The sequence below is a fragment of the Vicugna pacos genome, chromosome 4, assembly GCF_048564905.1.
Source record: "Vicugna pacos chromosome 4, VicPac4, whole genome shotgun sequence".
Taxonomy (NCBI): Eukaryota; Metazoa; Chordata; class Mammalia; order Artiodactyla; family Camelidae; genus Vicugna; species Vicugna pacos.
In genome coordinates, this window is record NC_132990.1 from 58,906,320 (window position 1) to 58,920,985 (window position 14,666).

The window sequence follows — 14,666 nt, forward strand, 5'->3', positions numbered from 1 at the left end:
CCTTTAAAAAATTCCTTCGTAAGCCTTGCATTTACAGAATCATCAAGGATCCAAAGAGGTCACATTGATTTTTTTCCCCGCCAAGTTTATTTCATTTTATGGAGGAAAGTTTGCTTATGAATGTTGGAAATTCTAGCAGATCCCTCCTGGATGTTGAGGTATTTTGTTTGTTTTTAGCTTTTATTTCCTTTAGGACTAGATCTTATCCATCTCTCATATTTAGCCCAGGGCCTGTCATCAAAGATGCATTTTAGTACTGTCTCTTGTTTTAGTAAAGAACAGGTGAAGTATTTTAGTAGTGATCCTACTTTTCTTTTCAGAGACTGAGTATAGAAGTAAAGATTCTCAGAGTTTCAGCCCAGAATGTCAAAGGATAATGTTAAGAACAGATTGTCCTTTACAAAGCACCCTTGTATGCTTTATCTCATTCGTCACTGAGGACACCCCATTTTTCAGATAAGGAAACTGAGGTTCAGAGTGGTTAAGTAACTTGCCCAAAGTTTCACAGCCAATAAGTGGACAGGCCTGGCCTAGGTCTACAAACTCTCAGCTCTCTTTCTAACCTACACTTGGCCTCACAGAGGGGTGACCTGTGTTGAGTGATACCCTGGACTTGGCCGACTTGACGTCTGAGGACCCTGCCATCTAAGGCATGTGGGCCAGGCAGCCCTTCCCTATTGGAAATGTCTCCAAGCATTTGGCATGAGCTAGAAGGCAGGACGTGCTGGGGCCTTGCTTTCTGCTAGAGGCCCCTGGGCTGCTGTCTGTCTATCCCCAGTGAGCACGTCCACCTGAGCACACCAACCGTGCGCCCTAGCGGCTCCCGTGCGCCCGCGCCCAGGTGCCCTCCCGCACGCGCGCTGCCTGGCCGCGCCTTGGGAACCCCCACCTCCCCAGCGCAGAGACAGCCCCGGCGTCTGCTGCCCGCCTAAAGCCACCCGAGGCCGCGGCCGCGGGTCCCCCACACCCCAGGGGCGGAGCGAGGCGCCGAGACGTCAGGGCGGAGAACGAGCGCGGGGCGAGCGCGCCCTCCCGGCGGCTGCCCGCGGCCCACGTCTCCGACTGGCGCGGCCGGCGGCCGGGAGATGCAGAGAGCGGCGGCGCTGGGGCGCAGCCAGGCGGCCCGCCGGGCGGGAGCCAGAGGCTGAGCCGGGCAAGCCAGCCGCGCGCACAGCTCTGCCCGCCACCCCAGAGCGGACCCCTGGCCGACCCTCGGTTCCCCACAAACCAGGCTTCTAGCAAAGCACCCCCTCCCCGGGGTGCCCATCAATTTCCCTGGGTGACTACAGCGTGTGTTTTGTTTTTCTTTCTTTCCTTCCCTGGGTGCCCTTCTCCAGGATGGCAGAGGCGGAATTGCACAAGGAGAGGCTGCAAGCCATAGCAGTAAGTCCACTTTCATTTTATTTTCTTGCTCTATTGTCTGGGGTGGAAGAGGATCCCGAGTGCTTAAGGGCCGTCGACATTCCAGCACAGTAGCCGCAGGACATGTGTTTTGGGGATAAAAGTCTGTCAAGGCTCAGTTACGCTGCTTTTTCTTTTATAGTCTGTAGATGGAAACCCCCAGGGCGCGCTTTGGGCTGGGGATTTGAATGTGGAAGATTGGCTTAGAAATAAGATGCTTGCTACTGGGCTCTGGGAAAGACTAAACAGAAGCACGGGAGGGGCGGGCGAAGGGGGGACTCTCTGGAATATTACCACCCAGGGCTCAGTGGTAGTGGGACTTAAGAGACGGTAGAACCGAAGGAACGGTGACCAGAACCGTGGCTGCCATCCTCTCTGTGGAAACCGTTGGTCTCCTAAGTGGAAAACCAGCCGTCAGCTCCTCCACTGCCAGCCACGCGGTAGAACCTCCTCCCTGAACCCGGGAGTGCTCATTTCCCCTGTTTTGTTTGATATTGACAAGGGCACCGGCACAAGCCACCACCCTGGAGGGGTCTGGGGGCTTCTTAGAACAACTGGGTCCTGGGAATGATATTCCAAGAGAGCCTCCTTCCTAAGGGTGTGGATCATCTGAAAACCTATTTTCAGCGTACGAAGGAGTAACCAGTTTTGGTAAAGTTTATGTGCACTCTCAGAAAAGTGTGCCCATGTGCAGCCTGGGTATAAAGGGAACTCTAAATTTGCCTAAATTTGAGCAATCCTGCCACAGTGTTGCCAGTGATCCACAGATGTGGTATTTTTACTGGAGCCACCACAGCTGGATTATATATTTCCTTTGCAGATGAGGGAATGATTACTGCTGCTATATGAAATAATGGCAATTAAAAGAGAAGGCTGTTAACATATTGACATAAAAGAATCTCTAGACAGTTTTCTACCTTTTTTTTGAGGGGGGAAGGTCCAGGAGTTCCCTGAAACACATAAATTTTGTTGGAGAAATAGGGTGTAATATTTTGGAAGCAAAGTATATTAAAGTGTTTTCAAAATCCTTTGGACGAATTCTTCATTGGGAAGATGCACACAGGCTCCTCTTTTTTAGAGAAGCATTGGATGTGGTCTCCGTGGCTCTGAGACCCTCTTTATCAAAGTCTTCAAATCTGAAACGTCTTGGAGACTTTACAGCTGAAGCGAGAGAGACGTTTGTTGGCAGTGTTGAAGGCTGTGGCATTTTTGCCTATTGGGCAATCTTTGAACTTGGTCCTCAGAACTCAGGAAGGCCTTTTTTTTTTCCTTTCTTTCCCTTTTGCTCTATTTATGTGTATTTTGTTGGTAAGTGAAGTTGTTCATGGTTTCTAGAGTTAGTTGCCAGGCAGGGTGGCTAGTATGTCATGAACTTGATAAGAAAGGAGATATTCAGTTGTTGGTGCCATGTAGCTGGTGGGTGTTTTATATAAACTGAATAATAGGCTGCTTTAAGCATCCATAAAGTGGCTGCCCCAGAGAACTTTCAGTTGCTCCCATCGGCTGCTGCTGAAGGCTTCCAACAGTTGTCACATTTTTCTGCCTTTGCATGACCAGCTTGTCTGGATGCCTGAGGAACAGCTGAGCCTCATGAAAGGACTTGCTTTCTGAACACAGGGGCCATCCTTTTCCAAGTGGGGTTGGGTAATCCCAGCAGGGGTTAAGTGGACTTTTGGGAAAGAGCTTGCCAGTCTTTTGGAGTTCTCCTGAGTGCACAAGAAGAATAAACACAAATACTCGTGCCCATTCAGTTGTGGAATTGAGTTTGTCTTGTACCTGGGAAGGTGTGTCGATGGTGATCATGAACGAATCAGCCCCGATGAATATAAAATTGTTATTAGTGCAAATTTTCTAACAGCAGAATAACTCTGTGTGTGTTTGTGAGAGAGAGCGAGCGAGCGAGCGAGACAAAGAAAGAGAGTGGATTAAGAGATGGGGTGGGGGAGACTCGTGACCACATCAGTAAAAAAGACTACATCAGTCTTTGCCATGCTTTGGTGCCTAGTGCACACTCCCCAAATTTGGCAAATCTTGCCTCTCTCTGCCTCCTTTCTAGGGTTCTCAGGGGACCCTCGGGAGCTCACGAGCTTGCCCCCAGAGCCTAGCCTTCCTGAAACTCTCTGGAGATGCTCAGGAGGAAGAGAGTGGTTCCTCACCTCTTCACCAAGTTGGGCTTCTCTCCAAGAGGCAGAGCAGGTTGATAGAGATTCTAGTCTGTAGGATGCTGAGAACTCTGGAGTCTGGACCTTGGTTCCTCCATCTGTGAAAAGGGCTTATGAGTCCTACTTCATGGCTGGTTGTAAGGTTTAGCTGTAGTGCTGGTGATGTACCTGCCACGAGGTGGCCAGTAGATGGTGTGGAGGCAGAACTTCTGTCTACATGGCTGCCTAGTCCCATGATGGTAAGAGGCAACACCTCTGAAGCAGAAAGAGTCTGAACAGCCTTCTTTATCCTTTCCTTTAACTCTGATGGAAGGCCAGGGCTCTGCTCAGCATCACTTCTGCCAGCCGCTTAGATCTGGGTGCAGGGATATGACTGAAGGATTCATCCTTCCATTCATCCAGCAGATATTTACAAAGTGTCACCACTGGGCAGGTATGGGCAACACCAAAAAGTCCCCAGGTTTCAGCCATCAGAAGGAACATCTTACTCTTTGCACACTTACGTTCTGAAAGGGACAGATGTCCTGAGTTCTACTTGTCACATGATCATCTGTGGGACTTTTCCCCCAAGGGAGTGAAGTACTTAGAAACTCCAGTGCTTTAGCTGAATCTTCTAGTTGAGTCCAGAGACTAATCAATGAAAAAAGATGCATCTTAGCCTATTTCCTGGCCAAAGAAGAGCAAATCCACCCTTGACAAGGGTCTCTCCTCCCAGGTCCTCCTTTCGTCTGTAGGGAGCCTCCTAAAGCTGTCATTTTAGAAGACAGCAAAATGCCTCTGGAGCAGAATGAATGTGAGTCGTAATTCCAGGGAATAACGCAGTTGCCATCGGTTGATCATTTTCTATTCAGCAAGGCCCATGTGACATGCTTTTAAAAAAACCAAATTGTTAATAGTCTAACATAAACAATGACTGTGTGATAGAGGAATAGTTTTGCAAATGACACACACCTGGAGCAGATAAACCAAACGAGGATTTGTGGGCCACTTCCCCAGAGAGGAGATGTTTGAGCAAGTCTTGAAGACTGGGTAAAATAAAATGTAAAATAACACAATAACTTCCCAATTAGCAGAAGGTGTTTATTTATTTGTTTGTTGTTAGTCTGTTTATTATTTATTTGGATTAGTTAGTGTAAGAAAGGGAAAATCAAAAAGCAGGAAGAAAAATCAGTAATTAAATGTACAAACTCAGTCGTAAGACACGTGCATTTTAACACAGATGATGTCATTTAATCCTAATAAGCTGATGAGGTAGAAACGTCTCTGTTAGCCATATTTTATAGATAAAGAGCCCAACATGAACAGAGAGTGTCAAAGCCAGGGTTTGAGCCCCCACTGCAGAGCACTGGAGCCCTTTTTTTGACTGCTGCCCGGAATTGCTCCCCCCGAGATGGCTGCATCTCTTGCTCGTCCCATGAGCATATGGTACAGGTGGTCCCAGCAGCCTCAGTGTGAGGGGATGTGGGAGAAGCAGACTGATTTGGTGGCACTGGGAAAGGCTGAGACAAACCAGGAGGCCACATCCTTTTGGGAGTCTTCCAAGCTGGGTTTCAGTGCATGGAAATACCCGATGGATGTTTACCCGAATGAGTAAAATTGCCTTAGGGAAGAAGCCACTGTGTCTCAAAGGAAACCAGCTTTGGGGGAGGATGTTATGTCTGCACATCCGAGAGGACGAGAGTTTTCCTTGGGCATGTGTGAAGATAACTGAATGTGACAGAGATGGTCTTGGGCAAAAGCCCAAGGGAGCCATAGAGACAAAGCCTCAGGCCAGTGCCAGGGCCCAACATGAGTGTGTTCATACGTGCTGAGATGCCAGTCGAACTTATGCTGGCTCTTTAGGGAGTGTTCTCACTAAGAACACAATCTCTGTGGAATGGTAAAACTATCTTTGGCATTTGTACAGCACTTATCAATTTACAAAAACCCACTATCTTAATTCTGAGCTGTGCTGGGCAGATCTAATGATCTCCACTCTACGGTTGAGTATACAGAGGTATCCAGGCTCACACAGTGAGATGTGGAAGGGCTGTATTGAGTCTGGTCTCTCCTAACTCCTGATTCTTCATGTTGGTGACATGTCTAGCCTTGGAGAAGACTCTGAAATGGGCTGGAGCTGCCCCTTGGACCCTTCTGAGCTGAGTGGGGAGGAGAGGGGTGAGCCTGTCAGTATGTGGGCCTGGATATGCCTCTGTGGAATCTGCCTTTTTGTGGATTTCACTTTGAGCCCTTTGCCCTCTTAAAATGACTAGATAAAGAAGTTGTGGTCTATTTATATAATGGAATACTACTCGGCCATAAAAAAGAATAAAATAATGTCATTTGTAGCAACATGGATGGACCTGGAGCTCGTCATTCTAAGCGAAGTAAGCCAGAAAGAGAAAGCAAAACACCATATGATATCACTCATATGTGGAATCTTGAAAAAAAAAGAAGACACAAATGAACTTATTTATAAAACAGAAACAAGACTCACAGACATAGAAAACACACTTACGGTTACCAGAGGGGGAAGAGGGTGGGAAGAGATGAACTGGAAGTTTGAGATTTGCAAACACTAACTACTATATATACAATAGATAAACAACGAGTTTGTACTGTACAGCACAGGGAACTATATTCAATATCTTGTAGTAACTCACAATGAAAAAGAATATGAAACTGCATATATGTGTGACTGAAACATTATTCTGTATGCCAGAGATTAACACTGCATTGTAAACTGACTATATTTCAATTAAAAATAAAAACAAAAACAAAAAAAACCTCTCACCCAGAGGGTGCCATCAGCGGGCCTGTGGCTCTCACCTGACCCTGTTCTCTGTCCTGAGAAGGCCTGGATGTCGGTGGGTAGCTTAGGCTGGCTCTGGCGTTTCCTTGGCTTCCTCTGTCAGTGCTTCTCCCGCCTCAGAGTGATAAAGCCTTGACTGCCAGAGCTGGAGTGCAGACCAAACGCTGCGGAGGCCAGCATCCTGCTCTGATCCAGGCCACTGTGTTCGGCCGGCGTGGCCTGAGCGCGCGTCCTGGCTGCTGTTTGCGTGTGATCCAGCCCAGCCCAGCTTCCCAGGCCAGTGAGCCCTCAGAGGTTCTAGAGACACACACCCAAGCCCTAGAGGAAGAGAAACTGTGATTCTTGGGGGGGACCATCCCTGTGCATGCCCCCTGTGAACCTCTGTCATTGTCAGGCAGCTGGTAGAGTCCTGGAGAACTGAAGGTCTTGGCCATTCATTTGTTGTCTTCTTCGACATAAATGATACCCTGCTTCTAAAATTCCAAGTCAAGGTCTCACAAATGCTCAGGACATTGGTGTGGTGGGAAGATTTGCCCCAGCTGACTCTGGCAGGGCCGCCCTGCAAATAGGTGCCACGGTGAGCCCATTCAGGGTCACTGCCAGGTCTGGGAGAGCCAAGACAGGCTTTACGCAAACATGCCCGAGGGTCATACACCTGTCTGACCATTTATTTGTACCTCAGAATATTTCAGGGACAAAGAGCAGCTGCTCTGGCTAGTACCCTGTGAAATAAAGCAGTCAAGCAGGGGGGCTGGTGGGTTATGATTTGTCAACATTTAGAAGAAAACCAGGGCTCAGTGGAGGCCCCTCTACCTTTCTTTGGGGTTACCCAGTGCTTTGGGGACCACTGCTGCTGGTATTTTGAACTACCCACATTTCATCACTGATTCCTCTTGGGGATGTTGATCAGCTTTCGTGGCAGCAAGAGTTGGTCATCATGGGGTGTGACATTGACTGAGACAGGAAATGCACTTATGCATGGATACGGTGGTCCCCAGTGCTGTTAGTGCCTTGTAGTCTGGGAGTCTGGATTCTGGTGTCCAAAAGCCTTGACTCTCTTCCCGGCTTTTCTTTTAGTATCTGTATGATCTTGGTGTCCCTAGTTCCCTCATCCAGAAGATGGGGGTAATGATGACATCATGGCACTGTTGTGAAGGTTATTTGAGAGATTTCATGGGAAGCAGAGCAAGGGTACAGAAAACACTCAACAGAACTTTTCTGTTTATAACAAGTGAAGCACCAAATCATAACTCATGCATCTTTAAACAAAATGGACACAAAGGGTGAAAGATGAATTCTTTTCACTCAACTGGTGAATGGACAAACTGAGAAATTTTATTTAATTTTTTCTATTTTTTTAACTGAAGAAATTTTAGGTGAATATAGTACACCTGAGACTTTGCAGTGCAATGCTAATAATAACAACGAAAAGGATTGTTTATAGTGGACAAGAGTTGCGAACTCAAAAGGACCCAGGAGCCAGCATGTAACATAAATGAGTGACACAGATTGAATGGTAAATTGTGAGAACCCGGCGAGCAGACACTACTTCTCAGATGAGACAGTTAATTTATACCAGGTGAAAGCATGGGTCATCTGTTGTCACATCAACTGACTTTCAAGAGAAGCCAGAAGTCTCCTTTTTTTTTTTTTTAAATGTGAGCTCTCGCATTTAAAAAAGAGTGGTATAATGAGTTTAAAAGCTTTTGAAAAATTTATGGACACAACAAAATTCCTTTTGGTCAACAGGTCAACCTTTCGTGACCTCCAGATGTAGGTAGAGCTTTGAACTTTACAATGTGCTTTCCTTATGCGTGGACTTCCCTGGATTTCATAAGGATCCTGTGAAGTAGCACTAGTGCCCCTACCCGTCACACACACCGGATCTTTCGTAATGTTACAAAATCAGGGTGCACTTTCACCAGCGCTGGGTGAGTTTGGTGTCCACATGTTTGGATGATTGGAAAAATAGTGCATATTTGCTGTATCTTTTGATACTAAATGAGCTCTTTGCAATCAGTGGCATTATTGTAACTCAATATTCCCATCTAGGTAGGTGATTGCTCTCTCAAAATTAACAGAAGAATTTAAAAGACAGCACTTTGGATGTGAGAAATTCCTGTTATCATAGAAGAATCTTTAGGAACAAGTATGCAAACTGAACCAGCACATGTCAACAAGTTGTTTGAGATGATTTTGATTTATTATCAGCCTCAAGAAACAGACAATGGAGGGAGGCCCCGCTGGGCTCAGGGCTTCTCATAATAGCAGCAACTGCCACCGGGCACAGACTTTTGGCCCAAAAGGTGTAGCACTGTGATTCTCAAATGTCAGTGTGTTAGGATCACCTGCAGGACTCCTTGAAATGCACATTGCTGGGTCCCACTCCCAGAGTGTTTGATTCAGTAGATCTGGAGTGGGGCCTGAGAATGTGTATTTCTAACAAGTCCCCAGGGTTTGCTGTTCTCAGCTGCAGCTGCTGTTCTGGGGAGCACACCCTGAGGACCCCTGGTGAAGAGATAGAAGACCGGGAGTAAAGGGCGATGATGGCCTGGGTCTTGATAAGTGTCACATGTCCACTGTGACACGCCCAGGAGTTTGTGAAGTGTGTATATTTTAAAGAAGTGAAATGGAATAACATACCGAATTCAGTCTTCATTAGTGAGCACCTAAACCTCGCTCTGCTGGAAAGTGATGTCCCTGTGTTCCTCTTACATCAAGAGAAGGTCTTTGTCTGTCTTGGGTACTTGTTTGGGTCTATTTAAATAAAGTGACATTTCTGTCCCAATTGGTCACTTGAAGACACCTGTACAGAACAGTGGGAGCCCCTTTGGGAACGATACATGATACATATGATGATGTTAGAGATGGAGAAGTCCCATAGCAGAGCAGCCGGTCAAGTCTTGTAACCGAGTTCCAGCCCTCAGGCCTGATTCTCAGTGCAGCTGCTTCTCACGTGGGTAACTCTAGTCAGATGCCAGGATGAGCAGCAACTGAGGTTCATTTGCTTAACTATGGGTAGTGACTCTCCTGAGCCACTCTGTGTGGGCACAAGCCTGTCCTGTCCTCAGCTTCTCAAAGAGGAGTTTATGTAGTACCTGCTTCCTTCATCCTACTTTGTAGCATCCATTGTTTGAGCCAACCCTTCATATTCAGATGGATTCAGCCTCCCCCAGACTCTTATCTGTCTTAAAACACAAAGCACAGAGGCCACGCTACGCAGGATGGGATCCAGGAGAACACGGACGGATGGTTGGGTGATGGCCGCCCAGCATGGACACTTTGCTTCCTAGAGGAAAGTTTGTACATGAGCGCTGTGGGTTGGGACGAATACCGCACAGCTGAGACCTATTTCTGGCAGGAAATGCCGGCTGAAACAGAGGTTTGTGTGGGGAGTGCATGTTGGAGCTACATAAGCCCTTGGTTAATTGGTGTGTCAGACTTTTCCATTAGTCTCGAGTTGAATTAAAATCCTCGAAAGGAGATTATTAAATACACAGAGAGAGAGACAAGCCTATAGTCCATTTACATAATGATTGAACATATATTAAAAATATGGAGTTAGCCTGTACCTCTAATATTGATGCTCCCATGGCATCCTTTGAGTTTAGCTAGGAGAAAGGAATAGGGGACCTGGAACCTTTCCTTTGCATAAAAATGTTGAAGGGGGAAGAAAAGCCATACGCGCCCCCAAGATAAAAGCCCTCGCTGTTGCTGCAAAGGCTGTGAACCAGATCTCAGAACACATCTTCCCCCTCATCATTTCCCCTCTGGCAGCCTGTTTCATTATCCTGCAGGCTTCCAGGCTCTTGAAGGCCTGTGCGCCACCAAAATGTCTTCAAGGCATTTGTAAAACCTGCCCTTACTCTTTTGCTGAATTACACTGATTTACTTACTATTCTGGGTGGGTGGGATTCCCCCCCACCACTCCACCCGCCTCTTCTAAATTATAACCAGTCATCTGAGGATTCACTTTATTTTTAAATTCAGGGTTGAAACTTAAAACTTTGAGGGTTATAAAAAAATGTTATTCTTAAGAGAAAAACATATGCTTGAAAACTTAACCCCTTTGGTGGTAGCCAGCGGATCCTCTTTCTCTGAGTTTGAGGAATAATATCAACAATTTTGAGGCCAGTAAATACCACATAGGGCTTTAGGATTGGGGCAACTGTGATACATGCATGTCCCACATGTGATGGAGAAGCCGGAGTCTGAGAGAGGTGCCTCTTGTCCAAGAGGCATGGAGTCAGTCCAGTAACTCCCCCGGCTCCTGGTTCATCTTAGATACTGAGTTTCTATGGCCTGACTTGTCACCTTGGGTTGATAATACTTGCCACCTCTAATGGGATGGGAAGTGGTTCAAAAATGTCCTCACCCCAGTGACACTGTGAGACATGTAAGATCTTAAGATCTGAAAAGTGGAAAAGAGTGTAGGGGTTCCTCAAGAAATTAAAAGTAGAACTACCATGTGATCCAGCAATCCCACTTCTGTGTACGTATCTAAAGGAAATAAAATCACTATCATGGAGAAATGCCTGCACTCCTGTGTTCACTGCAGCATTATTCACAGTAGCTAAGATGAGAAAACAACCTAAGTGTCCCTTGACAGATGAATGGATAAAGAAAATATGGTACATATAGAGTGGAATATTACTCAGCCTTTATAAAGAAGGCTGTTTATGACGACGTGGATGGAACCTTGAAGGCATTCTGCTAAGTGAAAAAAGCCAAGACACAGAAGGATTATTACCTATAATCTCACTTATATGTGGAATCTGAAAAACAAAAACATTGAGCTTATAGTAACAGAGGAAAATGATGGTTACCAGAGGCTGGGAGGAGGGGGAAAAGGAGAGATGTTGCCCAAAGGGCACAACTTTCAGTTATAAGTTGAGTAAGTTCTGGACCTAAGGTACAGCCTGGTGACTAGAGTTAATAATACTACATTATGGACTTGAAATCTGCTAAGAGAGTAGATCTCGTGTGTTATCCCATCCCCTACACACAAATGGAAACTCTGTGAAGTGGTGGATTTGTGAATGAGCTTGATTGTGATAATGATCTCACAATATCTATGTATATCAAAACATCATGTTGTACACCATAAATATTTGCAATTTTGGTTTGTTAGTTATGCCTTAAAGCTGGGGAAAAAATTGGTCAATAAAAAAAAAAAAGACCTGAAAAAGTTTGAAGCTAACATGAGCGGCCTGGAAAGGAAATCCTGCTTATTTGGGCAAGCAGAAAGCTAAAGGTAGTGATGAGTCCATCATTGGAGTGCCTGTTGTTCTTTTCCAGGTCGTTTGTAGGCAGCCTTGTTTATCAGCAGTGAAGTCTGAGTATTTGTGTTCAGAATTTAGTGCCATTCATCCAGTGAAACTCGCCACCAAAGCCAAAGGATGTCTAACAGTAGTCTAGCAGGGATAGATCAGATGGCAGGGTGGGCCCTGGAGGCTGGCTGCAGAATATACTCTCTGATTCTGCCAACTCCTAGAAATAAGACTCTAGGAGCCTGATCACCCCGCATCCTCACTCACATCAGGGTGAGATGATAGATGTCCCATCAGCACTGGATCTGAAGGCGACGATGAAGAGAGCGCACCAGCCCTGACAACACAGAGAGGCGGAGGCAAAGGTGAAAGTAATTTCAGTGGCTCAGTGACCCCCTCTCTCCCCGTCCTCCACCATCCTTGCTCTGTCTTGGTGTGTCACTGCTGCTGCCTTCAGAGGATTCCAGCTCTCCATCTGCCCTGGGTCCACCCAGAAAAGCTAGAAGCAGAAGGGCTGAACAGTGGAGGGAACAGGAGGGGCACGTCTCCCCTCTAGGGAGACAGGACACCCCAGGACTCAGAAAGCAAGTCAAAGATGGCAACTTCATCCTGTCGCTTTCTTTTAGGGAGAAAAAGGGAGGGTCTCCCTGTTCCTGAGAGCTTCCCACGTGCCAGAGACCCTGCTGAGTGCCTTATATTAGGTGTTCGAAACCCAGGTATGCACAGGTGCCAGGTCGACATGGTGGCTGAGCTGGTGGAGCTGTGGTGACCAGGAGGGGTCTCCGCTGGGGGGGCAGACAGCCCTCGGGTCCAGCTAATTGGTGCTTCGTGGGACTGCAAGTCTGGAATCTCCTTTTTCAAGAGCACTTGGAAATCCAGCTTTTGAAGAAAGCCTGTTGATATAAATGTTCACAACCCTTGAAACACTGTGTGGGCCAAGCCAAACCCAGTGAGATTTTAACCCAGTGTGGGCTGGATTCATTCCTCACCCCCACGCCCTCCCACCCCCAGCCTGGGCCCTCAGTTTCCCACTTCTGCCTTTCACAGCATATTTAATTGTAAAGCCAGTAGTATGCAGAGGTGGTAGGGTGATAGTGTTACAGCATGAAGCTAAGTCGGATGTAGATTTGTTCAGGCATGTGGGGCAAACTGGTGGGCGGGCCTGCCGGAAGCCCATCGAGGGTCCTCTGGATTGGGGGGATCCTTATAGGAAAACCAAAACCTTAAGAAGGACTCCTTCTTAAGTCAATTCCCTATCCAGTAGGCTGGAGGAACTCATGAATTCTCTGTGCGAAGTAACAACTGAAATCACTCTTTAAAAAAAAAAAATTAACATAGAGCAAAAGTAATCTTTTCAATGTACACTTCTCTGAGTTTTGTAACATATAGATTCAGGTCTTTTTAGCTTTTTTGGATAGAGGGGCAGTAATTAGGTTCATTTACTTATTTAATTTTTTTTGTTAGTGGAGGTACTGGGGATTGAATCCAGGACCTCATGCATGCTAAGCATATCCTCTACTGCTGAGCTGAGCTATACCCTCCCTCCTATAATGTGTAGATTGGTGTAACCACCAGTACCCTGAAGATACAGAACAATCCATCAGCATCCAGAACTCCCCCAGGAAGCTGGGGGTTTTTTGTTTTGTTTTGTTTTGTGTTGTTTTTTTTTTTTGAAGTATTGTTGACTTACAATGTTGTGTTGGTTTCTGGTATACACTGTTTTTTACACTGTTTGTGCACTGGAATGTAAGTGGTTCTCCTTGGCCCCACCTTGCACCCTGACTTTAAGGATTCTGAAACCACTTAGGGGTGAGAGGGTTAACCAGAACAGGAAACGGGGGCTCCCAGTCTTTGGTGGGTAACTCTTTCATAAGGAATGCCCTTCCTCTACCTATAACAAATTCTTGCTTTTCCCCAATAATACCTTCCGCTCCAGCTCGCCTCCTTTGTTCACTCTCCTCTACTAGAGTTATCACATTTAGAAACTAAAAGTATAGGATGCCCAGTCATTGCAATGAGACACACTTCCAACAGCATTATTATTCTTTTGGGTTTTTTAAATTGAAGTAGAGTTGATTTACAATGTTGTGTTAATTTCTGGTGTACAGCATAGTGATTCAGTTATACATATATATTCCTTTTCATATTCTTTTTCATTATAGGCTATTGCAAGGTATTGAATATAGTTCCCTGTGCTATACAGAAGAAACTTGTTGTTTATCTATTTTATTGATAGTAGTTAGTATGTGCAAATCCCGAACTCCCAATTTATCCCTTCCCACCCTGTTTCTTCCCTGGTAACCATAAGTTTGTTTTCTCTGCTATGAGTTTGTCTCTATTTTGTAAATAAATTCATATATGTCCGTTTTTTAAGATCCCACATGTGAACGATATCATATGGTATTTTTCTCTCTCTTTCTATCTTATTTCACTTATGCATGGGACACACTTTTATAGTAAAAAATTATTTGTTGTTTATCTGAAATTCAGATTTGACTGGGTGTCCAATATTTTATCTGGTGATCTCATCCCCTTCATGTACATGCTGCATTCACAACTGAGTCCAGAAGCCACTTTCTCTAGGTCTGTGTTTCACTCTTTCATCATGAGTGTGAAAATACTCATTTGGTTTTAAAACAGTAATATGTTTGTGAGGAGCTGGGCATGTATTGGAAATCCAAGAGTGCCTCAACAATACATTAATGTGTTTTCAAGAAGCCCACTAGACATATCCTTTTTGGAGAATAAGAGATGGGCTAATGTGTGTTGGAGACAGGAAGACAACTGAATTTCAGAAATTGGTACATTTCCCAGTCCCCCTCCACCCCACTCCCTTGGCCCAACCTTTGGATAATACAAAACTCCAAAGACTAAACAAAGAGATTGTTCACACTGGATGATTTTGAAAATATCACTGGAATGCTAGCCTTCAGCAAGACATATATCTTATATGGCATTGAGCAAGATGGGGCCTTGTGGTGTGTTGTCCATGAGTCATGTGGTGGTCATTCCCAGCCCGGATATTTTGGTTAAGAATGCTGT

The 14,666-nt window shown here is 45.7% G+C and overlaps 1 protein-coding gene across 5 annotated transcripts in view; it reads left to right on the plus strand.

The window, feature by feature from the left end:
- The window catches only part of PALM2AKAP2 (PALM2 and AKAP2 fusion), a 418,898-nt gene that overhangs the window by 108,576 nt on the left and 295,656 nt on the right, over nt 1-14,666 (plus strand). For all 5 annotated transcript variants that reach the window (XM_072959888.1, XM_072959891.1, XM_031677399.2 and 2 more), the window contains one exon: nt 1,338-1,383. In XM_072959888.1, coding sequence (XP_072815989.1) covers nt 1,338-1,383 — 46 coding nt within the window. Of the gene's footprint in view, nt 1-1,337; nt 1,384-14,666 lie in introns of those variants that run through there.